Below are 26,855 nucleotides of genomic sequence, written 5' to 3' on the forward strand. Positions count from 1 at the left end.
CAGCAACATGCGGATGGTCATGGGTTTCCCCCGGGCTGTGCCTGGTTTCCACCCACCATAATGCTGGCCGCCGTCGTATAAGTGAAATATTCTTGAGTACGGCGTAAAACACCAATCAAATAAATAAATAAATAAATTTTACTCCACCAGTAAACCTCACCACCTATCCTATTGCACAGGTGAAAAAATTCTTGAGTATGGAGTATGGTGAATAACAAACATACATACCTGTATTACCTCCCCTGTTCACACTTCTTCATCTGTTGCAAGGTGACGGAGGACAAGGCGAGGAAGGTGTTCCTGTCTTGCGCTGCCCAGATCAAACAAGACATTCACATCACGCTGTACCTACTGCCCCATGTTGTTCTCTACGTGCTGCTAGATGGAACTGAGGATGACAGGACAGAGGTATGGCAGACAGCTCATACGCACGGATTGGTAACAATGGGGGATTTACGATCACCATGAAGTGTTGTCCCGGGTTTGCGCTTGCCCTAGTCTTGAAATTTTGTTGTCTGAATTTCTGAAGTTCCTGAATTGGTGATCAAAGTATTTATTTATTTATTGATTGATTGGTGTTTTATGCCATACTCAAGAATATTTCACTGATACAACTGCGGCCAGCATTATAACAGGAAGAAACGGAGCAGAGCATGGGGGGAAACCCACAACCATCCGCAGGTTGCTGACAGACCTTCCCATGTACGGCCAGAGAAGGAGTCTGCAAGAGCTGGTATATGGCTTCACCCTGACAACTTAGAGATCAGATTGAAGTTTCGTTCATTTTTGACAAAATTATGGAGCTCTTTTTTTTAAACTAAATTCAGTAATATTTCATTCAAATTTGGCCAGTGGCTTCACCATGGCAATTTACTGATCATGCTTAAGGTTTGGTCATTTTCGTGCATTTACAATAACTTTACAAGTTATGAGTGTTTTTGTTTTACTGCTGATTTTGACAAAGCAGTTGTATTCCGACAGGTCAAAAGGTGATGGCATGCTGTTTGTATACTTTGACATAATGGATGTTGAAGAAAATTCATCTGAAATGTTGGTTGCAAAAGTTTTCAGGTGTTTGCGACCATAAAAATGTGAATTTTTAGACAAGGGTAGTTAGTTAGCTTTCCTTTTCAAATTTTCCTCATATTTCAGAGTTGAATTTGTTAATAGTCACAAAAGAAACAGCAAACTTAGCAGCATGCCATATCCACATTGAAAGTTGTTAAAGTATTGCCAAAGTTTGTTTAGGCACAGTATAGTATATGATTTGTCCAACATTTCGAAGTTGAAAGTAAGGATTTCCTGATGCAAGCCCATAAGGCTGTAATCAGGATTAGATTCCAAATCTAAACCTTGCAGAAATGTCATTGATTTTATCTCTTTTACATAACGATCTCATGATGAGTTGTAAGAAATAGGTGTTTTTTTTTTTTTCTTACGTTCAGTTATACACAGAAATCTTGGAAGTGATCAGTCAGGTGAAGAAACCAGAAACTCGCCATGGCAGTGCTTCAGACTTCCGCCACATGAGTGCGCAGACAGTGTACTCCATCTTCGATTACCTGAACAAGTGGCGACAGCGGAGAGCACAAGTGATCGCAGCTAAGGCTGGCAACACCAAGGGAGGTGTGTGAACATCGACTACCATAGTACATTTTTCATATTTCTGTGAAATGCTCTAGTATTTATGTCCCACATGAACATGTAAATCAACATATTCTTGTCTATCTCTTAGAGAATACATGAAATGCGTGTTTTTTATTTCTTATAACATATATGATATGGCCTAACATGTAAAGCAACAGCATTCTTCTTATGGTGTGAATATTGGCTAATCTATTTATTAAGGCCCAGCAGTCAGGCCAAAAAATTAAGTAGCTGGCTGCAGCGATGGGTGTTAAGACAACTTGACACATTCAAACACAGTTACACTTGAAATGTTTTGTTCTAGGAAGAGTAAAATTTGTATTTACTCTTTTTACAGTTTTAGTTCTTTCCTGAAAGAATTGCTGGTCAGGCATGAGAAAGTGTGTTATTCCCCTGCTCGATTTCCTCCCATTATTATTCTTGAGTATGGGGTAATATGCCAATCGAGTAAATAAATTAATATTTGGAGATGCAGTTAAAGCAAGGATTTATAACTTGCTGTGAGTGCGGCGTAAAACACCAATCAAATAGATTCAAGTTGTTGTCCCTTTCAGACCCCGCCTACTTGTCTGATGCAAGTTATCAAGCTGTCAGTCAGTTTCTGGGCGGCATCCCATTGGAGGGACTGTCAGAAGCCTCGTTTAACTGTAAAGGTTATACAAGAGCACTAATGTACTTTGAGCATTACATCACGAGCACCAAGCAGGATTTACAGGAGCACCTGGACTTTCTACAGGTACTGATAGTTTATCAAAATTTCTGTTGGTTTTAAAAACAAAGAATTCTCCAAATTCAGGTAATTATCTTTATGACGGACCATTGAAAACTTTGTCTAAGATACTTTTTATTTTTGCAAACTTTTTCCCTCCTACGTATTATCGGTAATCAATATCTTGTCAACGCCGTGTCATCTGCTGCTACTCTTCAGATTGGATTTTGACGAAACTTTGTAGACATGGCAGTCACCATGTGAACACGCTATTTGGGTTGCGCCACACTAGTTACATACAGAGTTGTTGCCTTTTGAACATGTTAAATAGGGACTTGCACATGGGTTTAAATAACAGACGAACAAAAAGAAAGGTTATGAATTAAATGTGGGTCTGGTGCTTGCATACTGTGGTTTGGTCTGTTCTATAAACTGATGATAATACTAGTACTGTATTGTTGACAGCAACTTTATGCCTCTATGGGAGAGGCTGACGGAGTTCAGGGTGTAGCAGCTCTTCGTCACTCCCAGGCCACACTTCACGAGGAGATCCTTGTCCATGAATGCACAGGTGATTGTGGTTGTGGGGAGTAGTGCTAGGGTCACAGGTGGGTGTACATGTATGTGTGGGTTCACCTGTGACCTGTGGTGCTGTGGTATTTAGGGTGGGGTTTGCGGGTGTAAGATAAGTCTATGAAGACAAATAATGCTCATTATTAATTTATTGCAATTTCATAGGATTGTACATGAGATAAAGTCTGAGTGTCTGACCACAAATCAAAGGTATTTGCTGTTATTCTAATATGAATGAGGAGTTGCACATTATGATGAATTCAGATTTACTACTTGGTATTTGGCTGATCAGCACATGCAATAAATTTACCTCCTAATGCAAACTGACAAAAGCAATTGTTTATCTGTTGCGTAGCTTTTTGAAGTTTTTGTTTGTCATAACCAATTGTTATAGTTTGTCATAACCAACTGTAAAATGCAGCGTACAAATCATGTCCACATATGTTTCAGGTTGGTATATAAAACCCATTTCATGTGCATGTTACAGGTGCCTCACTCTGGATATTTTTATTGGCTGTTACAGGTCAGCTGACATATGCCTTGGCATGTTACGAGAGGGCCATACAGTTAGAGGCATCAAACATCAGCCTTCATCAGGGATTGCTGAGGAATTACATGGATCTGGGTCAGCAGAGTACAGCACTGGTACAAGTCAGTGGTATACTGGCAGAGAGGTCAGTACTGGTACAAGTGGCAGAGAGGTTGATACTGGTACAAGTCAGTGGTATACTGGCAGACAGGTTGGTACTGGTACAAGTCAGTGGTATACTGGCGAACAGGTTAGTGTTGATTCAGTGATATCCTCGTAGAGAGGTTGATACTGGTACAAGTCAGTGGTGTATTGGCAGACAGGTTGGTACTGGTACAAGTCAGTGGTATAGTGGCAGACAGGTTGGTACTGGTACAAGTCAGTGGTATACTGGCGAACAGGTTAGTGTTGATTCAGTGATATCCTTGTAGAGAGGTTGATACTGGTACAAGTCAGTGGTATACTGGCAGACAGGTTGCTACTGGTACAAGTCAGTGGTATACTGGCGAACAGGTTAGTGTTGATTCAGTGATATCCTTGTAGAGAGGTTGATACTGGTACAAGTCAGTGGTATACTGGCAGACAGGTTGGTACTGGTACAAGTCAGTGGTATACTGGCAGACAGGTTGGTACTGGTACAAGTCAGTGGTATACTGGCAGACAGGTTGATACTGGTACAAGTCAGTGGTATACTGGCAGACAGGCTAGTGTTGATTCAGTGATATCCTCGTAGAGAGGTTGGTACTGGTACAAGTCAGTGGTATACTGGCAGACAGGTTGATACTGGTACAAGTCAGTGGTGTATTGGCAGACAGGTTGGCACTGGTACAAGTCAGTGGTATGCTGGTGAACAGGTTAGTGTTGATTCAGTGATATCCTCGTAGAGAGGTTGATACTGGTACAAGTCAGTGGTGTATTGGCAGACAGGTTGGTACTGGTACAAGTCAGTGGTATACTGGCAGACAGGTTAGTGTTGATTCAGTGATATCCTCGTAGAGAGGTTGATACTGGTACAAGTCAGTGGTATACTGGCAGACAGGTTGATACTGGTACAAGTCAGTGGTATACTGGCAGACAGGTTAGTGTTGATTCAGTGATATCCTCGTAGAGAGGTTGGTACTGGTACAAGTCAGTGGTATACTGGCAGACAGGTTGGTACTGGTACAAGTCAGTGGTATACTGGCAAACAGGTTAGTGTTGATTCAGTGATATCCTCATAGAGAGGTTGGTACTGGTACAAGTCAGTGGTATACTGGCAGACAGGTTGATACTGGTACGAGTCAGTGGTATACTGGCAGAGAGGTTGATACTGGTACAAGTCAGTGGTGTATTGGCAGACAGGTTGGTACTGGTACAAGTCAGTGGTATACTGGCAGACAGGTTGGTACTGGTACAAGTCAGTGGTATACTGGCAGACAGGTTGATACTGGTACAAGTCAGTGGTATACTGGCAGACAGGTTGATACTGGTACAAGTCAGTGGTATACTGGCAGACAGGTTAGTGTTGATTCAGTGATATCCTTGTAGAGAGGTTGGTACTGGTACAAGTCAGTGGTGTACTGGCAGACAGGTTGGTACTGGTACAAGTCAGTGGTATACTGGCAGAGAGGTTAGTGTTGATTCAGTGATATCCTCGTAGAGAGGTTGGTACTGGTACAAGTCAGTGGTATACTGGCAGACAGGTTGGTACTGGTACAAGTCAGTGGTATACTGGCAGACAGGTTGGTACTGGTACAAGTCAGTGGTATACTGGCAGACAGGTTAGTGTTGATTCAGTGATATCCTTGTAGGGAGGTTGATACTGGTACAAGTCAGTGGTATACTGGCAGACAGGTTGGTACTGAGGTTAGTGTTGATTCAGTGATATCCTCGTAGACAGGTTGGTACTGGTACAAGTCAGTGGTATACTGGCAGACAGGTTGGTACTGGTACAAGTCAGTGGTATACTGGCAGACAGGTTAGTGTTGATTCAGTGATATCCTTGTAGGGAGGTTGATACTGGTACAAGTCAGTGGTATACTGGCAGACAGGTTGGTACTGAGGTTAGTGTTGATTCAGTGATATCCTCGTAGACAGGTTGGTACTGGTACAAGTCAGTGGTATACTGGCAAACAGGTTAGTGTTGATTCAGTGATATCCTGGCAAAGCTACATACACTGTATACCTGTAAAAGCACATGTTGAGATTTTCATTCATTTTGTAAAAAGCACATTTTCACGTCATAGTGTGTGTTTGTACAAATTTGTGTCTGCCTGTGACTTTAAATGTTTGTTTTTTCCAGACCTGGCTGGGTAGATGAACTAAACTCTTATCGTGTGGAGGCAGCCTGGAAACTAGGCAGTTGGAGCAAGCTGGAAACTTTCTGTACACAGGTCTGTCGTCTGACAGTTGTCTGCATGTGTGTTGTCATCATCCTTTCTGTAATACAATGACAGTGTATTAAAACTTACATGTGTACATGCATGGTTAATTTAAACCATGACCATCTGCAGGTTGCTGGCAGACCTTTTCACGTACAGTGCATGGTGAATGATTTTTCTGTTATCATGAGTTCACTATGTAAAATCATTTAAAATAAGTAGTTGACTGTTGATGCCCTTTGAAGAATTGTGTGATGTTATAAAACTTACTTGTTATCTACTTTGCAGTTATTTTTTAATATTTTTGGCATTATAAAATTGCAGTAACATGGTGGTTATTTTGTTGCCAGGAGAAACAGAGGACAGGCTGGTCTGTGGGACTGGGCAGGGTTCTCTTAGCTGCCAAACACAGGGTAGGCTGTTGTTCTGATGTGGGTTCTAAAGATTTATGTGTGGGGTTCTAAAGCTTTATGTGTAGGGTTCTAAAGATTTATGTGTGCAGTTATAAGCTTTATCTGTAGGGCTCTAAAGCTTAATGTGTAGGGTTCTAAAGCTTTATGTGTAGGGTTCTAAAGCTGTATGTGTAACGTTCTAAAGCTTTATGTGAGCGGTTGTAAAGCTTTATGTGTGTGGTTGTAAAGCTTTATGTGTGGGGCTCTAAAGCTTTATGTGTGAGATTCTGAAGCTTTATGTGTGCGGCTCTAAAGCTTTATGTGTGCGGTTGTAAAGCTTTATGTATAGAAATCTAAAGATTTACGTGTGTGGTTCTAAAGCTTTATGTATGGGAATCTAAACCTTTATATGTGCTGATCTGAAGTTGTATGTGTGGGATTCTAAAGTTTTATATATGGGGTTATAAAGCTTTAAGTGTGAAGCTCTGAAGATTAGTCACAGTGAAATTAGCTCAACATTCAAAATGAAAGAAACAATCAAAATTTCGAATGCCAATCTACCTCTGGAACAAATTCTTGTGTATATTACATGTGTGATATGAGCTTGTGTAGAAGACCACTAGTCTGATGAGATCATGTTCTCCATGCAGGATGAGGAGGAGTTTTTTCAGCAGTTAAAGTCTCTGCGAGGAGAGCAGATGGGACCCTTGTCTGCAGCCAGCATGGAGAGTGGGTCATACCAGAGAGGATATGAGAACATCACAAGGTAAACTTTTGTAACGTCTCTGGCAGTGGTTTAATAGTTTACCTTGAGTATTTTGTTTTTATCCATTGATAAAATTACATAAATATAAAATGAATGCCTCGTTTTCATTCAGCCGCATTGAAGACTGGTTTTATCTAGGTCAGCATGTTTGTGTCATAGGATCAGTTTGCCTATCCCTTAAAAGGATACAGAATCAACACTGATTGGCTGACAGTGGAGATAGGATTTTTTAGGTTAATCTTGCAGCTGTGGTCATGTTGAAATAATTGTACCATACCTAAGATTCAGCTTATGCAAGACATTAGCCTGGACCACACCAGCCAATCAGAAATGATTCTGTATCCCTTTAAGAACCATTATTTGTGATTGACAAGGGTGCTGAGTTATTAGCGTGCTAGCGCTGCTTACAAGTGAAATATTCTCAATTACAACGTAAAACACCAATCAAATATATAAATAAATTGTGACTGACAGGTTACATATGTTGAATGAGCTGGAGCAGGGTCTGAAGTCTCTAGCAGGTTTCCCGTCCGTCACCCCTGACTCCACATTCACAGCCACGCCCAGACCAGAGTTGCTCAGACAGTGGGAGGCCCGTCTCAGCATGGCACAGGTGAGATTGTAGTCTTCTCCCTCGCGTTGAATGCATTCTTTCATCCCATCAGCTATTGTGAGTGAGTGAGTGCTTGGGGTTTAACGTCGTACTCAACAATTTTTCAGTCATATGACGACGAAGGAATCATTAGGGTGCATGCACGTGTAATGTGCCTCCTTTGTTGCAGGACGGATTTCCACCGCTCTTTTTATTTAGTGCTGCTTCACTGAGACGACTTACCGAAGGCAAGTAAGCCGCCCCGCCCGAGCCATTATACTGATACGGGTCAACCAGTCGTTGCACTATCCCCTTCATGCTGAACGCCTCAGCCATTGTGAGAACTGTAATCGCTGTACAACACATCTGAACAAATCTGCACCGTTTAAAATTGGTGGCCATATATGTTCAAGTATCACCAAAACATGGCATTAACCATCTGAATTGTGTGTATTTTGATGCATCTTGATATCAATAAAGGCAAAGGTAAAGAAATTATACCAGAGGGTTACAGCATGTTGATTATCTGCAAATCCTAAATCTTCACCATTGCTTACAGTGTTCATTTCGCACCCAAGAGCCCATTCTGACTCTGAGGAAGACGCTGTTCTTGTTAACCCAAGATAAAGATGACCATCCGATGATGGACTTGGAAACAGGCCGAATTTGGCTGAGGATTGCTAAAGTTGCCAGGAAGTAAGATTGGTGTAGTTACACTTGAACTGTATTATCCTGAGATTCTGTCAAGAATCTCTCAAGCATGACCAGTCCTCTTGGTGTTAATTTCAATGCAATTACTGCTTGAAATATCTTTTATAAGGTAATAAAACTTTATCTGCAAATACATCTTCTGGCCCCTCAGATCAGGTTTCGAAACCATATAGGTCGAGTTAGAAATGTTTTAATGAATTTGAATTTGCAAGTACATTTGAATATACATGTATCCGTATGATCTGTGTTTGCACGCACTGTAATTTGTGTGGTCAGTTCGGTCTACTGGCCCATGACCGCTAAGGTGGTACGTTCTAAGCTGGCTCTTGTTAACTCCAGCTGAGGCCACATTGTGTAACAGATACCTGGCCATGTGCTGTGATGGACACTGTCATTGAACACAAATCTACTGAGATAAATAACCATATGTTGATGTTGTTCTAGGGCTGGTCATCTGCAGACATCATACAGTGCTATGCTCCAGGCCAGTAACTGCAACTTGACCCTGTTATGTCAGGAAAAAGCCAAGCTCCTTTGGACAAAGGTAAACAGTTAAAAAGTAGTAACAATAATCACCAGAGGCCGATTTCACAAAGCCATTTCTGACTGAAGTCAAATTTTAAAACCTTGTCACATTGCTTGGTTTTGGTACTATTTTGGTACTGGTTTTGGAAATTTGGACAATTTGGTCTGCAGACCACATATGTAGGGGAGTCCAAATTGGAATTTATAGGGCTCAGAAATAATCTATAGAATTGTATTTAGAAGTTTGGACTTTAGTCAGAAATGGCTTAGTGGAAACTGTCCCAGGAAGGTTATACCCTATGTATGCACAGTTTTTCTGTATCGAAGTATGGGACTGTACTTTGTCTCTTTATTAATTAAATCTTTGATTTTTTTGGCTCTATTTCTGAGACATAAAAAGTAAAAATTCTTTGGTTTTAACGGATACTTCAGTAGTCATGAAAAAGTATCAATTGAAAGATTAAGATGCACCAGAAAAACCTATACATCAATGTTTGCATGAAAGCAAGTGACTATGTTGTTGTTTTGTAACCAGGGAGACCATGACCAAGCCTTGGCCACATTAGAAGCTGGGATTGCTGAGAACTTTGGGAATGCCAGTGTTCTCAAGGTTGACCAGTCCCCTGAGGGGAAGACAAAGCGGTCAGAGTATGCCAGGGTGAGTGATCAGGGTCATCAAGGTCATTCCTAGTAATATTACCTCATGTACTGGAGATATTACCAGTGGTTCTCCGGAAACTTTTCTCAGCCTTTAGTCCTGAGTATTGTTGTATATTTATTTGACATAAAAATTTACATGTAAATATACATGTAAACATAAAAATACATTTAAATATTACTTACATGTATGTACAGCTTAGGCTCTCCAGTAACAAATCATCCTAACTTCTAAAATATCTTTTTGTAAGGCATAGAACTTTCAGGATAATTAAGTTGAAATTTTTGGTAGAATACAGTTAAGGTAAACATTCTTATATATATGTATATATATATATATATATATATATATACATACAAACCCTTTGCTCTTTAACTGGCACACCCAGGCCCTCTTGCTGTTTGGAAACTACAGCGAGGAGACATCCAGCATGGAAAGTAATGCCATCATGAAGCAGTACAAGGATGTGATAGAGGCTAACATGGAGTGGGAAGATGGCCACTTCTATCTGGCCAGATACTACGATAAAATCATGACCACGCTGATTGACGAGCGAGACCGGCCGGAGAAACAGGGGTGAGCACTATGGGAAAGTTAAGCACCTTTAGAGTCATCTTTGATAAATAATGGTATGCATACATTCAGTACCTGTTGTTTCAATACGATATGTTTTCTCCACCCTTAAACCTGACCCCAATCTTATTATTAATATTATAAACTTTCATTGTGGCATTTAAAGAGCAATGAAATAAGTCAATTAAATACTTACACGCACCATTGACTTAACGGCTGATGTACAAGTCAAAATATTCTAATATGGCGTTAAATATGTGAAATATACACTGTGGGAAACATGGAATGTCGGTTTAGGACTATTTACTTATTCATTTATTCTTGGAAAGCACTTGGTATCTCTTAATACATGTCTACAAACATCTGAATTTTAATATCCTTTGGGCTTACCACATGAATTTCTCTTGAACATTTTATTGTTTGGATAGACAGGTTCATCCTTGTGATATACATGTACCTGTGCACTCTTTGAGGAAATTGACTTTGGATATAGGATTTGTCAAGGGGGTTGTGATAAGCATACTATTAAGTTAACAGGGCTTTATCCCGTTCCTTAACAATAAGTCGCCCTGCGATCACACAATGGTATATTTAGTGGATAGGGTTGCAGGGAATGTGTTCAGATATTCTGTAGTCCTTCAACCCTTTTTTTCCTGTGCACTTTTAGAGAGTTCACGATCTACGTGGTTCGGTACTTCGGCCAGTCTCTGAGGTACGGCAGTCAGTACATTTATCAGTCCATGCCCCGACTGCTCAGTTTATGGCTGGATTACGGTTCAATGGTGGTTGACGCAGAGAAGAAAGAAAAGGGAAAGTCGAGTCAGAAATTACAGACACAGAGGACTATCCTGGACAGGCTGAACAAGGTAAGGTTTCTCTGAAAAGTAGTTTTCCTCCATTACTGACCCACTGGGGGATTATCCCATGACATGAATCTTTAAAAGTTGCATCAAGCAATGAAACGTGGCTACACATCGGCTTTTGTTCGAAGAATGTTTACCCAGACAGTGGCAGTAACATCCCTTACTAACATCCCCCATCTCACTTCAAGCTGGAAACCCATGGGCAATTTGTTTATCCACTTTAAACTTTGAGAAACATTTGGGTTGAACTGGTTGATCAACTGGTTGTTGTCATCTTGGCTTTCGACATTGCAAGAGCATAGTGACTTTCCACTTCCAGCAGGCATACATGCAAGCTTATCTTTTTCAATGCCACCGTGTTTGCGTGACCAGCTTTCCAAAAAAATCTTCAGTTCAATATTGAAATGCTGACATGTTTCTTTATTTACATCCTTCACAATTCACTTGCTCGGCTCTCACACGGAGTCTGTCATGTTTGTTACGGCTTTAAATTAGATCATATGACAAAACGGTCCAGTAATGGATTTCTCTCTCTCCCAGGCATTCCTGGCATATGATTGGCTCTCTGATATACGACTCATGACCGGAGAATAAAGCTGTATTTATCAGTGGATGAATGAGTAAAGTATGACGAGATAGGCGGCTGATATTATGAACATACCCCATCTGATGTTCAGTTCACCACACATGTCTAAGATAGCTTTTATATCAGAAAAATATTCCCAAGCAAGATCAAAAACAGCAAGTAATGTATGGACGGTTATGTAAAAAGGTAATAATATTTCTGATAGATGTGTCACTTTCTTGATTGAACACCCTGACTGCAGGTTGATTGGTAACATGTTTATATTACTTTTCTTTTCACTGTTGCTAGTGTAAGGCAACAGGTGCCTCACAGTCTGTTTCATATCACTCTTCCACAGCTGATGTGATGTAGACGTCACTCTCTGTTTCAGATTATCTCCAATCTGAGACAACAGTTGGCTCCATATCAGCTGTTTACCACTCTTCCACAGCTCATATCTCGTATCTGCCATGCCCATCCAGGTGTTTCGGCTGAACTTCAGGTACATTTGTTAGTTCCCGTTTCCTTTACAGGTACATTTGTTAGTTCCCGTTTCCTTTACAGGTACATGTGTCTCAGCATCAATAGTGTCACTGTAGCAATATGTCATTTCTGATCCGAAGCATGCATGAGATATTTCACTTTATTTTGTAGGGTGCACGACATACAGTATGTACTGTAAGTTGCACATTTTCTATTGTTAAAAAATGAGGTTGGGCAGTAGGTGCGAAGGTCTGCCAGCAACCTGCAAATTGTTTGTGGTTTTCCCCAGGGCTCTACCCGGTTTTCTCCCACCATAATGCAGGCTGCATACTCTTGTGCAGCGTAAAACACCAATCAAATAAATAAATAAACAAGGAGACAAACAAGGTGTAGTTTCAATCCTAGTATATGACAGTAATTCTGTCGGTTGCTCCTCTCTCATTGTGCATTCTATGCAGTACAGCAGTTCTGTAGATTGCTCCTCTATCATTGTGCGTTCTATCCAGGACAGTAATTCTGTAGGTTGGTCCTCTCTCATTGTGCGTTCTATCCAGGACAGTAATTCTGTATGTTGCTCCTCTCTCATTGTGTGTTCTATCCAGGACTGTAATTCTGTAGGTTGCTCCTCTCTCATTGTGCATTCTATCCAGGACAGTAATTCTGTAGGTTGCTCCTCTCTCACTGTGTGTTCTATCCAGGATAGTAATTCTGTAGGTTGCTCCTCTCTCATTGTGCGTTCTATCCAGGACAGTAATTCTGTAGGTTGCTCCTCTCTCATTGTGCGTTCTATCCAGGACAGTAATTCTGTAGGTTGCTCCTCTCTCATTGTGCGTTCTATCCAGGACAGTAATTCTGTAGGTTGGTCCTTTCTCATTGTGCATTCTGTCCAGGACAGTAATTTTGTAGATTGCACCTCTATCATTGTACATTCTATCCAGGACAGTAATTCTGTAGGTTGGTCCTCTCTCATTGTGCGTTCTATCCAGGACAGTAATTTTGTAGATTGCTCCTCTCTCATTGTGCGTTCTATCCAGGGCAGTAATTCTGTACGTGGCTCTTCTATCATTGTGCGTTCTATCCAGGACAGTAATTCTGTAGGTTGGTCCTTTCTCATTGTGCATTCTGTCCAGGACAGTAATTTTGTAGATTGCACCTCTATCATTGTACATTCTATCCAGGACAGTAATTCTGTAGGTTGGTCCTCTCTCATTGTGCGTTCTATCCAGGACTAATTTTGTAGATTGCTCCTCTATCATTGTGCGTTCTATCCAGGACAGTAATTTTGTAGATTGCACCTCTATCATTGTACATTCTATCCAGGACAGTAATTCTGTAGGTTGCTCCTCTCTCATTGTGCGTTCTATCCAGGACAATAATTCTGTAGATTGCTCCTCTCTCATTGTGCGTTCTATTCAGGACAGTAATTCTGTACATGGCTCTTCTATCTATGTGCGTTCTGTCATTTTAACAATAAAAGCTTCATGAAAATTGCGAGTACATGCACATGTCTATTAAAATGCGAGGTATGTGGAGTTCATTAGTCGGTTAGTCTCTGTGGCATCTGTTGTCCATTTGTAAGCAGGACAACAGTCATTTTAGCGAAGTAGGGATATGAGTTTGGTGTGAAACACTGACAAAAGACATACTTACATGAACTTACATGTATAGATGGTACTGTGTTTGACCTAGAATGTTGTCCAAGACTAAATTACTCATGTTCCCTGATTCCAAGAGTTTTTTGATCTTCACAAGGATGATTTGAAGTTTGTTTTAAGGATAAGATGATATCCAAACACTATTCATGTATTTTATGATCTTTATTTGCCTGATGCACTATTTGGGCAGATTTTGAAGGCAAATGCATTATAAACCTGACATGCATTTTATGTTGGTAGGAGATCATTGCAGCTCTGTTGGTGGCATTTCCTCAGCAGGCCATGTGGATGATGATGGCAGTGTCAAAGGTAACAACATTAATGCGCAAATTTACCGTTGCTTGTAGTAGATACTGTAATTAATGATTATAGTTTGTCACTTCTTGTATGACCATCTGTTTGGCATAGACAAAGAACAACCCCTTTGTAAGAAGGCAATACTTGTTGCTTGTAGGCAGATGGTTTTTTATTATATGTGGCACAAAATTCATGTAAGGCCAAATTACACTTTAAAGCAAGATTCGCATGTTACCAGATTGAGTCTTGTTCATGTGTTAATCCTATCATTTTGAGGACAATTCATGCTGAGAAGCAGAATGAAGTATATCCCAGATATGTAGTTCATCCAGGCTTTGCCTAAGTTTCGAAGATTTGTCAGTTCTTAATCTGATCATTACATAAAAGGCTTTGGTTCAGTGCCAGCCATGAACAGGGGATGTTTGAGATTCCTACATCTCCACAGCTTCTAGGATCTTGATGCGAGCCATGAACAGGGGATGTTTGAGATTCCTACATCTCCACAGCTTCTGAGATCGTGATGTCAGCTGTGAACAGGGAATGTTTGGGATTCCTACATCTTCACAGCTGCTGGGACCTTGATGTCAGTCATGAACAGGGGATGTTTGAGATTCCTACATCTCCACAGCTTCTGAGATCGTGATGTCAGCTGTGAACAGGGAATGTTTGGGATTCCTACATCTTCACAGCTTCTGGGGTCTTGATGTCAGTCGTGAACAGGGAATGTTTGATGTTCCTACATCACAGCTGCTGGGACCTTGATGTCAGTCGTGAACAGGGGATGTTTGAGATTCCTACATCTCCCCAGCTTCTGAGATCGTGATGTCAGCTGTGAACAGGGAATGTTTGGGATTCCTACATCTTCACAGCTTCTGGGGTCTTGATGTCAGTCGTGAACAGGGAATGTTTGATGTTCCTACATCACAGCTGCTGGGACCTTGATGTCAGTCGTGAACAGGGGATGTTTGAGATTCCTATATCTCCACAGCTTCTGGGGTCTTGATGTCAGTCGTGAACAGGGAATGTTTGGGATTCCTACATCTTCACAGCTTCTGGGGTCTTGATGTCAGTTGTGAACAGGGAATGTTTGAGATTCCAACATCTCCACAGCTGCTGGGACCTTGATGTCAGTTGTGAACAGGGGATGTTTGAGATTCCAACATCTCCACAGCTTCTGAGATCATGATGTCAGCTGTGAACAGGGAATGTTTGAGATTCCTACAACTCCATGGCTTCTGGGACCTTGATGTCAATAAGTGATCAGCAGCACATACAGCTGTATGACTGTTTAGGTGGCTTTAATACAAGAGGGAGCCTCCAGGGCTGAAGTCATCAGCACACCATTGCAGCGCAATGACCCAGGAGCCTCTCACCGATGCGGTCAAGTCTAGCTTATGCTGGCTTCCTCTCCAGTCGTACATGTGAAGGTACATGTGCAGCAACCTACAGATGGTCATGGGTTTCCCCCCGGCCTTTGCCCAGTTTCTTCCCACCATTATGCTGGTCGCCGTCGTATAAGTGAAATATTCTTGAGTACGGCGTAAAACACCAATCAAATATTTAATGCAGGAAATTTGTTACAGATCACTACCCTTCCTTCAATATGGCATACATCTGTACATCAGTGGTGAGATAGCCAAGAAAACAGTGAGGAGTGAGCACAGTGAACATTATCAAATAAATAATTAAATCTTTCCCTTGTAGTCTTCATACCACATGAGAGTCAAACGATGCCAGGAAATATTTGCCAAGGCCAAGTGAGTCTGCATAGTTTTTAATGTGAAACAGATTATTATTAGGTGCTGGCCTAATTTTCTTGTGCACCTAAGTAATAATCTGTTATCTTTTTTGTGTATGAAAAACTCTTTGTTGCACTTAAAGGCTTACATAATGTCTGTATTCACTGGTTATTCAATAAATATGCTTTTGATCAAACTGTTAAATTTTAAATTATTGCTTACTTTGAAAATGTCTTGTGTATTTCTGTATTTTATCAGCATTTTCTTAAAGTTTTTGTTTCTTTTTACTGCAGGGATAAAAACCGAGATTTGCCTAAATTCATTCTGGTAAGCTCTTGAATTCTCATGTTTTAATTGCCAGATTTTACAAACAAAAAATCAGAAATTGACTTATAGGGTGTAAATTGAATTTTGAGTCAAATCTGAGTTGACATTTAATTTATAAACCAAGACAAATTTTATGTTCTACCAGGTACATTGTACCACTAATTTTGGTATGCTATGTCCATGCGAGATTGTAAAATAAAATTTTCTAGAGTGCAAATACATATTTAATACAAGTACATTGATTTGCCCAACAAAATTGGGTCACCGAATTGTTGGGCATTAACTTTCTTTCACCCATGTTTTTGTATTGAGTTGTTCAAATGGATCAGAGACGAGTTTTTATGTCGTATCTATATTTGCTTTAGCCAAAAAGCAATAGGCAAGAGGTTTTCAATGCTGCAAAACTTCATTTTCCAACAACAAAATTCAGTTTAAATCTGAATTTTGTGAAGTGAATATGAGCTCATAAAATCATGTATGAATCCCCACATCAAAACAACCACCAAGTGAAGAAAATGACTAATAATTTCTCAACAGGATGCGACTAAGCTAACAGAGAAGTTACTGGAGCTCTGTGAGAAAGAAGTGCCTAAAATGATGTCCACTCTGAGCATGACTCAGCACTTCCGACCGCTGAGGAGGCTTCTAGAAGACAGGTTGGTGTATTTAGGGGTTATGTAAGAAAACACCAATCAGATTAATATCAAAATAAATACATGTACATTACACTTCATGTACATTGGGGGCCTCCGTGGCTAGGTGGGTTAGCGCGCTAGCACAGGGTAATGACCCAGGAGCCTCTCACCAATGCGGTTGCTGTGGGTTCAAGTCCAGCTCATGCTTGCTTCCTCTCCGGCCGTATGTGGGAAGGTCTGCCAGTAACCTTTCCTCCCGCCATAATGCTGGACGCCGTCGTGTAAGTGAACTATTCTTGATTACGGTGCAAAACACCAATCAAATAGATAAATAAATCAATCATGTACATCATTACAATAGGCTTTTTCGCTCGTGGTTTGCTGAGCATGTAAATCTCTAGGAAGAAGTTACATTTAGTAGCATCTCTGAGGCGACAGCCTGATGTTTTATCCACAGAAAATATCTGCCTTTTAAGCGCAAACCCTCTTGTTTCTTACAGGTACATGTAATATTCAGGCAAGTTTTAGATTTTTAAAAACGGGCAATGGTGATTCCCCTTTCTTGAAAGAGTGTATGTGTAGTACTCGGAGGCATAATGTCAGTTAACACGGGCATGGTGGCATGCCACTTCAACATGGTATTCCAGTGAGGCAGCACTATGAAATGGTTGGCATGGATTTGAGCTGCTGTATGGAAGCACTGTCTTTAGAAGACAGAAATGGCCTTGGGAATAACATCAAAACCCCAAACAGCCAAAGAAGTAAATATGATACATTGCAGTGAAACACTGTCAAGGAAGCTAGTGTAGACTGAATCTACATGTAAATGACCCAGTGAAAAACCATGTCAACATGTATTAGGATGTCAGTAAGATATGCTCGTTGGTTATAACCCGACCAAACCGCCAAAAGGGGCCCTTCTCAAAATTTTTTACTGCAAATTCAATAAAAGATTTTTTTTCTCTCCCTGTCAATTTCTTTATAATCTTTTTTATGAGCCAAAATAGTAATAATTAAACAAAAGAATTCCTTGCCAGCCAACCCTATTTTTTCTTATAGGTTCTGGTTGCACCTGGCAAAGAATTTTTTAAGGATGGCTTTGTAGTACCAGTTTTGTTGAACACCTATTTGCTCTCATTCCTTCCCAGCCAGTTTAGTTCTATCCTGATGCCCCTTCAAGTTTTGTTTAACACCTGTTTACTCTCATTCCTTCCCAGCCAGTTTAGTTCTATCCTGATGCCCCTTCAAGACGCCATGACAGTGACATTGCCCAGTGGCAACGAGAGCCTGGAAAATCATGATCCATTTCCAGGACAACAGATCTATATCGATGGCTTTGAGGACACAGTGAGTGGTGACCTGCGCTAATTCTTCTAATTTTTGGGACAGACATTCGTAGTGTTGAAAGTAGAATATTACATTTCTTTACCAGCCTTTTGGAAATGTTAAGATATGAGTACGGTTGTGTATGTTGTTCATTAAATGTTCTTGCCATGTGAGAAAACAGAAACTCAATATTCCTGTTACAATTGTTTATATATTGGCTAAAATGAGCAGATCAGTGGTTCCAAAAATTAGGAGAAATAAGGTAACTTAACTCGGAATAGCTTTCTTATTCGCTTCAGACATTTGTCAAGAGAATTTTTCATATACAGTTTACTGACTAAGATACTATCAGTGTTAGTTGTGAGTCAGCAGATGCAGAATAAGGTTTAATTTCAAAATGAAAACTTGTAGCAAATGTCATAAATATAGTGGAATAAGATAAAATTTCTTTTGCAGATTGAAATTTTGGCTTCACTGCAAAAGCCCAAGAAAATTACAATGAAAGGAAGTAATGGACGTCTGTATGTCATGATGTGTAAGCCAAAGGTGAGTTCATCATAAACTTTTTGTCTGATTATGGAGTTGGTATTGAATTTAAGATCATTTTTCTGCATTGGTGGTCATACTCTTGTCAAGCATAGTCATATTTCTCAAGAAGGGGTTTCCTCTTTTCAAACAAATCCTGTCCTCAAATCCTGTTTTTTCATGACAGGAATGTACATGTAGAAATTGTGCTAAGATGTAGCCAATTTTTAGAAGCATTGTCAGGGTCTTTATTTACTGACCATCCTTAATTTCCATGTGTTGTAATAATTACAGGATGACCTCAGGAAAGATTGCCGTTTGATGGAGTTTAACGGAATTGTCAATAAATTCTTGAGGCGAGATCCAGACTCCAGGAGGAGACAACTCCACATTCGTACTTATGTAAGTGTTATAGGAGGAACCTATATGAGACTCCTTTAGTTGACAGTCAGAAATAGAAACCCAGTTTCCTCGACCCATAAATTTAACTGCCATTATATAAGTGACACTTGCCGAGTATTGGGGTGAATAAGAAGCTTATTTGTTACTTGTTTTTTGCCATCAAAATGAGTGATAATGGATGAATACTGCATCAGTATGTCAGCTTTGACCTTGGCAGTATTTTATCTGTGGTGGATTTATGGCTTGGTTGTTGTATTTTTATTTCTCAGACTGTTGTGCCCCTGAATGAGGAGTGTGGCCTGATAGAATGGGTGAACAACACCAGCGGACTGCGCTACATCCTGATCAAGCTCTACCGTGAGAAGTGTCTGTACATGAGTGGTAAAGAGCTACAGGCCTGCATGCCAACACTTCACTCCTCTATAGAGTAAGTCTATCAGTCATTGTGATCCAGTATGCTACATCCTGATCAAGCTGTACCGTGAGAAGTGTCTGTGCATCAGTGGTACAGAGCTACAGGCCTGCATGCCAACACTTCACTCCTCTATAGAGTAAGTCTATCAGTCATTGTGACCCAGTATGCTACATCCTGATCAAGCTCTACCGTGAGAAGTGTCTGTATATGAGTGGTAAAGAGCTACAGGCCTGCATGCCAACACTTCACTCCTCCATAGAGTAAGTCTATCAGTCATTGTGATCCAGTATGCTACATCCTGATCAAGCTGTACCGTGAGAAGTGTCTGTGCATGAGTGGTACAGAGCTACAGGCCTGCATGCCAACACTTCACTCCTCTATAGAGTAAGTCTATCAGTCATTGTGACCCAGTATGCTACATCCTGATCAAGCTGTACCGTGAGAAGTGTCTGTGCATGAGTGGTAAAGAGCTACAGGCCTGCATGCCAACACTTCACTCCTCTATAGAGTAAGTCTATCAGTCATTGTGACCCAGTATGCTACATCCTGATCAAACTCTACCGTGAGAAGTGTCAGTACATGAGTGGTAAAGAGCTACAGGCCTGCATGCCAACACTTCACTCCTCTATAGAGTAAGTCTATCAGTCATTGTGATCCAGTATGCTACATCCTGATCAAACTCTACCGTGAGAAGTGTCAGTACATGAGTGGTAAAGAGCTACAGGCCTGCATGCCAACACTTCACTCCTCCATAGAGTAAGTCTATCAGTCATTGTGATCCAGTATGCTACATCCTGATCAAGCTGTACCGTGAGAAGTGTCTATGCATGAGTGGTAAAGAGCTACAGGCCTGCATGCCAACACTTCACTCCTCTATAGAGTAAGTCTATCAGTCATTGTGATCCAGTATGCTACATCCTGATCAAACTCTACCGTGAGAAGTGTCTGTACATGAGTGGTAAAGAGCTACAGGCCTGCATGCCAACACTTCACTCCTCCATAGAGTAAGTCTATCAGTCATTGTGGTCCAGTATGCTACATCCTGATCAAGCTGTACCGTGAGAAGTGTCTGTACATGAGTGGTAAAGAGCTACAGGCCTGCATGCCAACACTTCACTCCTCTATAGAGTAAGTCTATCAGTCATTGTGATCCAGTATGCTACATCCTGATCAAGCTCTACTGTGAGAAGTGTCTGTATATGAGTGATAAAGAGCTACAGGCCTGCATGCCAACACTTCACTCCTCTATAGAGTAAGTCTATCAGTCATTGTGATCCAGTATGCTACATCCTGATCAAGCTCTACCGTGAGAAGTGTCTGTACATGAGTGGTAAAGAGCTACAGGCCTGCATGCCAACACTTCACTCCTCTATAGAGTAAGTCTATCAGTCATTGTGATCCAGTATGCTACATCCTGATCAAGCTCTACCGTGAGAAGTGTCTGTATATGAGTGGTAAAGAGCTACAGGCCTGCATGCCAACACTTCACTCCTCCATAGAGTAAGTCAATCAGTCATTGTGATCCAGTATGCTACATCCTGATCAAGCTGTACCGTGAGAAGTGTCTGTACATGAGTGGTAAAGAGCTACAGGCCTGCATGCCAACACTTCACTCCTCTATAGAGTAAGTCTATCAGTCATTGTGGTCCAGTATGCTACATCCTGATCAAGCTGTACCGTGAGAAGTGTCTGTACATGAGTGGTAAAGAGCTACAGGCCTGCATGCCAACACTTCACTCCTCCATAGAGTAAGTCTATCAGTCATTGTGATCCAGTATGCTACATCCTGATCAAGCTGTACCGTGAGAAGTGTCTGTGCATGAGTGGTAAAGAGCTACAGGCCTGCATGCCAACACTTCACTCCTCTATAGAGTAAGTCTATCAGTCATTGTGACCCAGTATGCTACATCCTGATCAAGCTGTACCGTGAGAAGTGTCTGTACATGAGTGGTAAAGAGCTACAGGCCTGCATGCCAACACTTCACTCCTCTATAGAGTAGGTCTATCAGTCATTGTGACCCAGTATGCTACATCCTGATCAAACTCTACTGTGAGAAGTGTCAATACATGAGTGGTAAAGAGCTACAGGCCTGCATGCCAACACTTCACTCCTCTATAGAGTAAGTCTATCAGTCATTGTGGTCCAGTATGCTACATCCTGATCAAGCTGTACCGTGAGAAGTGTCAGTACATGAGTGGTAAAGAGCTACAGGCCTGCATGCCAACACTTCACTCCTCTATAGAGTAAGTCTATCAGTCATTGTGGTCCAGTATGCTACATCCTGATCAAGCTGTACCGTGAGAAGTGTCTGTACATGAGTGGTAAAGAGCTACAGGCCTGCATGCCAACACTTCACTCCTCTATAGAGTAGGTCTATCAGTCATTGTGACCCAGTATGCTACATCCTGATCAAGCTGTACCGTGAGAAGTGTCTGTGCATGAGTGGTAAAGAGCTACAGGCCTGCATGCCAACACTTCACTCCTCTATAGAGTAAGTCTATCAGTCATTGTGGTCCAGTATGCTACATCCTGATCAAACTCTACCGTGAGAAGTGTCAGTACATGAGTGGTAAAGAGCTACAGGCCTGCATGCCAAAACTTCACTCCTCTATAGAGTAAGTCTATCAGTCATTGTGATCCAGTATGCTACATCCTGATCAAGCTGTACCGTGAGAAGTGTCTGTACATGAGTGGTAAAGAGCTACAGGCCTGCATGCCAACACTTCACTCCTCTATAGAGTAAGTCTATCAGTCATTGTGGTCCAGTATGCTACATCCTGACCAAGCTGTACCGTGAGAAGTGTCTGTACATGAGTGGTAAAGAGCTACAGGCCTGCATGCCAACACTTCACTCCTCCATAGAGTAAGTCTATCAGTCATTGTGACCCAGTATGCTACATCCTGATCAAGCTGTACCGTGAGAAGTGTCTGTGCATGAGTGGTAAAGAGCTACAGGCCTGCATGCCAACACTTCACTCCTCTATAGAGTAAGTCTATCAGTCATTGTGGTCCAGTATGCTACATCCTGATCAAGCTGTACCGTGAGAAGTGTCTGTGCATGAGTGGTAAAGAGCTACAGGCCTGCATGCCAACACTTCACTCCTCTATAGAGTAAGTCTATCAGTCATTGTGGTCCAGTATGCTACATCCTGATCAAGCTCTACCGTGAGAAGTGTCTGTACATGAGTGGTAAAGAGCTACAGGCCTGCATGCCAACACTTCACTCCTCCATAGAGTAAGTCAATCAGTCGTTGTGGTCCAGTATGCTACATCCTGATCAAGCTCTACCGTGAGAAGTGTCAGTACATGAGTGGTAAAGAGCTACAGGCCTGCATGCCAACACTTCACTCCTCTATAGATTAAGTCTATCAGTCATTGTGGTCCAGTATGCTACATCCTGATCAAGCTGTACCGTGAGAAGTGTCTGTACATGAGTGGTAAAGAGCTAAAGGCCTGCATGCCAACACTTCACTCCTGTATAGATTAAGTCTATCAGTCATTGTGGACTAGTCCAGTATGCTACATCCTGATCAAGCTGTACCGTGAGAAGTGTCAGTACATGAGTGATAAAGAGCTACAGGCCTGCATGCCAACACTTCACTCCTCTATAGATTAAGTCTATCAGTCAGTGTGGTCCAGTATGCTACATCCTGATCAAGCTCTACCATGAGAAGTGTCTGTACATGAGTGGTAAAGAGCTACAGGCCTGCATGCCAACACTTCACTCCTCTATAGATTAAGTCTATCAGTCATTGTGATCCAGTATGCTACATCCTGATCAAGCTCTACCGTGAGAAGTGTCAGTACATGAGTGGTAAAGAGCTACAGGCCTGCATGCCAACACTTCACTCTTCTATAGAGTAAGTCAATCAGTCATTGTGATCCAGTATGCTACATCCTGATCAAGCTGTACCGTGAGAAGTGCCTGTACATGAGTGGTAAAGAGCTACAGGCCTGCATGCCAACACTTCACTCCTCTATAGAGTAAGTCTATCAGTCATTGTGATCCAGTATGCTACATCCTGATCAAACTTTACCGTGAGAAGTGTCAGTACATGAGTGGTAAAGAGCTACAGGCCTGCATGCCAACACTTCACTCCTCTATAGAGTAAGTCTATCAGTCATTGTGACCCAGTATGCTACATCCTGATCAAACTCTACCGTGAGAAGTGTCAGTACATGAGTGATAAAGAGCTACAGGCCTGCATGCCAACACTTCACTCCTCTATAGAGTAAGTCTATCAGTCATTGTGACCCAGTATACTACATCCTGATCAAGCTGTACCGTGAGAAGTGTCTGTATATGAGTGGTAAAGAGCTACAGGCCTGCATGCCAACACTTCACTCCTCTATAGAGTAAGTCTATCAGTCATTGTGACCCAGTATGCTACGTCCTGATCAAGCTGTACCGTGAGAAGTGTCTGTACATGAGTGGTAAAGAGCTACAGGCCTGCATGCCAACACTTCACTCCTCTATAGAGTAAGTCTATCAGTCATTGTGATCCAGTATTTGGGATACTGATACAATTGTGCACTATTGAACAATGTTTGTGAATGCAGTTGGGCATTTTTATTTGTCTCCGTCTGTGGTTGGGGGGATTGTTGCAAAATCTTGTGAACAAAATCAAGTAAGACTGTTCAGATTTGATACAGACTTTCTTTTGACCTGTGTTGTCATGATGTGATGAATTTTTGCCAGAGATTTTAGACTTTGGCAGTTTTACTTGGGTGCATATAAGCGCATGTTTTATCAATACTTTCTATGAGCACAAAAAGGGGCAAACATGTTTTATATACACCTGCATTCAGCAAAGTCTATTTTCAGTGTTTCACATTGTATGTTTGATGCGTTATTTCAGCACAAAGCTGGCCATTTACCGGACAAAGCTGTTAGTACGTCACCCTCCCGTGTTCAGTGAATGGTTCCTGAGGACTTTCACTGATCCCACATCCTGGTATGTAAACGGGCAACATGACTATCTTTATGTAACTGAATACAGTGTAAAACCCTCGGTCCAGTAAAAAAAATAGATAGATTCCGGACGAACAGAACTTAGATTAGCCAGAAGTGTTTCAGAGCTCATGTAATTGTCTCTCTCTGTCCCCTGAGCAGGTACAGCGCACGTCTCTCCTACACCCGTACAACAGCCGTCATGAGCATGGTGGGGTACATTCTGGGCCTGGGCGACAGGCATGGAGAGAACATCCTGTTTGACTCCACCAATGGGGACTGCGTCCATGTCGACTTTAACTGCCTCTTTAACAAGGTGAGGAATATCATCTTTGAAATTACAGTATCTAGAGAATGGTTTATGTACATGGGTCGTAGCACCTAGCTTTTTGTCTGATTAAGAAAGCTTAATTTCACGTAGTCAGTTTTTGCCTTTTTGCCAGAAAATTTTTTGCCTGTGATTTAGTGATTGTATCAGTTGTATGATGTACATGTACAAATACTATGTACTCTGAGCCTTCAGAAAAAAATTATGTATTTATTTGTTCTATTCTTGTTTTGCAAAGTGGTCAAGGATATTTCACTAATACGAGGGAGGCCAACATTATGGTGGGAGGAAACCGGGCAAAGCCGTGTCCAAAACCATGTTCATGCGCAGGTTGCTGGCAGACCTTCCCACACAGAAAGAAATTATCTTCTGTCAAAGGTGGTATTACATTTAAATGCTAACAATCTTCAACACTGGTGCATTAAAACGGTATAATGCTGATCTGTAACATGAATTGTATTCCTTGCTGTTTTCCTTAGGGGGAGACATTTGAGTGGCCAGAGAGGGTGCCCTTCAGACTGACACCCAACATGGTAGAGGCCATGGTGAGTTCTTTTCCAGCCATATTGTGGGGAAAACCCATTTTGAACACCTACATATACATGTAGCTGATAATAATATATGTCAGAATTTGAATTTCTGGATGAGGACTTTCCAAAAATAGCTTTCTCTGAATAGCATTGAGTCTTTGTGTTAAGTGCCTTTTGTGTGTTTGTCTTTGTATTATACCTGCACATATTTTGTGGCTTGGACGTAGTGCTGTGACGTCTAAAAACCTTTGTGTTAAGTGCTGTTTGTGTGTTTGTCTTTGCATTATACCTGCAGATATTTTGTGGCTTGGACATAGTGCTGTGACGTCTAAAAACCTTTGTGTTAAGTGCCGTTTGTGTGTTTGTCTTTGTATTATACCTGCACATATTTTGTGGCTTGGACGTAGTGCTGTGACATCTAAAAACCTTTGTGTTAAGTGCTGTTTGTGTGTTTGTCTTTGTATTATACCTGCAGATATTTTGTGGCTTGGACGTAGTGCTGTGACGTCTGAAAACCTTTGTGTTAAGTGCTGTTTGTGTGTTTGTCTTTGTATTATACCTGCAGATATTTTGTGGCTTGGACATAGTGCTGTGACGTCTAAAAACCTTTGTGTTAAGTGCTGTTTGTGTGTTTGTCTTTGTATTATACCTGCAGATATTGTGTGGCTTGGACATAGTGCTGTGACGTCTAAAAACCTTTGTGTTAAGTGCTGTTTGTGTGTTTGTCTTTGTATTATACCTGCACATATTTTGTGGCTTGGACGTAGTGCTGTGACGTCTAAAAACCTTTGTGTTAAGTGCTGTTTGTGTGTTTGTCTTTGTATTATACCTGCACATATTGTGTGGCTTGGACGTAGTGCTGTGACGTCTAAAAACCTTTGTGTTAAGTGCTGTTTGTGTGTTTGTCTTTGTATTATACCTGCAGATATTGTGTGGCTTGGACGTAGTGCTGTGACGTCTAAAAACCTTTGTGTTAAGTGCTGTTTGTGTGTTTGTCTTTGTATTATACCTGCAGATATTTTGTGGCTTGGACATAGTGCTGTGACGTCTAAAAACCTTTGTGTTAAGTGCTGTTTGTGTGTTTGTCTTTGTATTATACTGCACATATTTTGTGGCTTGGACATAGTGCTGTGACGTCTAAAAACCTTTGTGTTAAGTGCTGTTTGTGTGTTTGTCTTTGTATTATTACCTGCAGATATTTTGTGGCTTGGACATAGTGCTGTGACGTCTAAAAACCTTTGTGTTAAGTGCTGTTTTGTGTGTTTGTCTTTGTATTATACCTGCAGATATTTTGTGGCTTGGACATAGTGCTGTGGACGTCTAAAAACCTTTGTGTTAAGTGCTGTTTGTGTGTTTGTCTTTGTATTATACCTGCAGATATTGTTGTGGCTTGGACATAGTGCTGTGACGTCTAAAAACCTTTGTGTTAAGTGCTGTTTGTGTGTTTGTCTTTGTATTATACCTGCAGATATTTTGTGGCTTGGACATAGTGCTGTGACGTCTAAAAACCTTTGTGTTAAGGGCTGTTTGTGTGTTTGGTCTTTGTATTATACCTGCAGATATTTTGTGGCTTGGACATAGTGCTGTGACGTCTAAAAACCTTTGTTGTTATGTGCTGTTTGTGTGTTTGTCTTTGTATTATACCTGCAGATATTTTGTGGCTTGGACATAGTGCTGTGACGTCTAAAAACCTTTGTGTTAAGTGCTGTTTGTGTTTTTGTCTTTGTATTATACCTGCAGATATTTTGTGGCTTGACATAGTGCTGTGACGTCTAAAA

The 26,855-nt window shown here is 41.1% G+C and overlaps 1 protein-coding gene across 1 annotated transcript in view; it reads left to right on the plus strand.

Moving 5' to 3' along the window:
• The window catches only part of LOC135472252 (serine/threonine-protein kinase ATR-like), a 62,975-nt gene that overhangs the window by 20,655 nt on the left and 15,465 nt on the right, over window positions 1-26,855 (plus strand). The window contains exons 22-47 of the mRNA XM_064751665.1: window positions 271-408; window positions 1,446-1,626; window positions 2,202-2,383; window positions 2,822-2,927; window positions 3,453-3,603; window positions 5,740-5,830; window positions 6,169-6,231; window positions 6,861-6,976; window positions 7,451-7,589; window positions 8,128-8,264; window positions 8,724-8,823; window positions 9,340-9,462; window positions 9,851-10,038; window positions 10,703-10,901; window positions 11,855-11,965; window positions 13,842-13,910; window positions 15,603-15,655; window positions 15,931-15,964; window positions 16,502-16,620; window positions 17,817-17,946; window positions 18,382-18,471; window positions 18,745-18,852; window positions 19,122-19,279; window positions 24,128-24,223; window positions 24,382-24,535; window positions 25,027-25,092. Coding sequence (XP_064607735.1) covers window positions 271-408; window positions 1,446-1,626; window positions 2,202-2,383; window positions 2,822-2,927; window positions 3,453-3,603; window positions 5,740-5,830; window positions 6,169-6,231; window positions 6,861-6,976; window positions 7,451-7,589; window positions 8,128-8,264; window positions 8,724-8,823; window positions 9,340-9,462; window positions 9,851-10,038; window positions 10,703-10,901; window positions 11,855-11,965; window positions 13,842-13,910; window positions 15,603-15,655; window positions 15,931-15,964; window positions 16,502-16,620; window positions 17,817-17,946; window positions 18,382-18,471; window positions 18,745-18,852; window positions 19,122-19,279; window positions 24,128-24,223; window positions 24,382-24,535; window positions 25,027-25,092 — 3,102 coding nt within the window. The remainder of the gene's footprint in view (window positions 1-270; window positions 409-1,445; window positions 1,627-2,201; window positions 2,384-2,821; window positions 2,928-3,452; window positions 3,604-5,739; window positions 5,831-6,168; window positions 6,232-6,860; window positions 6,977-7,450; window positions 7,590-8,127; window positions 8,265-8,723; window positions 8,824-9,339; window positions 9,463-9,850; window positions 10,039-10,702; window positions 10,902-11,854; window positions 11,966-13,841; window positions 13,911-15,602; window positions 15,656-15,930; window positions 15,965-16,501; window positions 16,621-17,816; window positions 17,947-18,381; window positions 18,472-18,744; window positions 18,853-19,121; window positions 19,280-24,127; window positions 24,224-24,381; window positions 24,536-25,026; window positions 25,093-26,855) is intronic.

This window comes from Liolophura sinensis, chromosome 8 (assembly GCF_032854445.1).
Source record: "Liolophura sinensis isolate JHLJ2023 chromosome 8, CUHK_Ljap_v2, whole genome shotgun sequence".
In the NCBI taxonomy this organism is placed as follows: domain Eukaryota; kingdom Metazoa; phylum Mollusca; class Polyplacophora; order Chitonida; family Chitonidae; genus Liolophura; species Liolophura sinensis.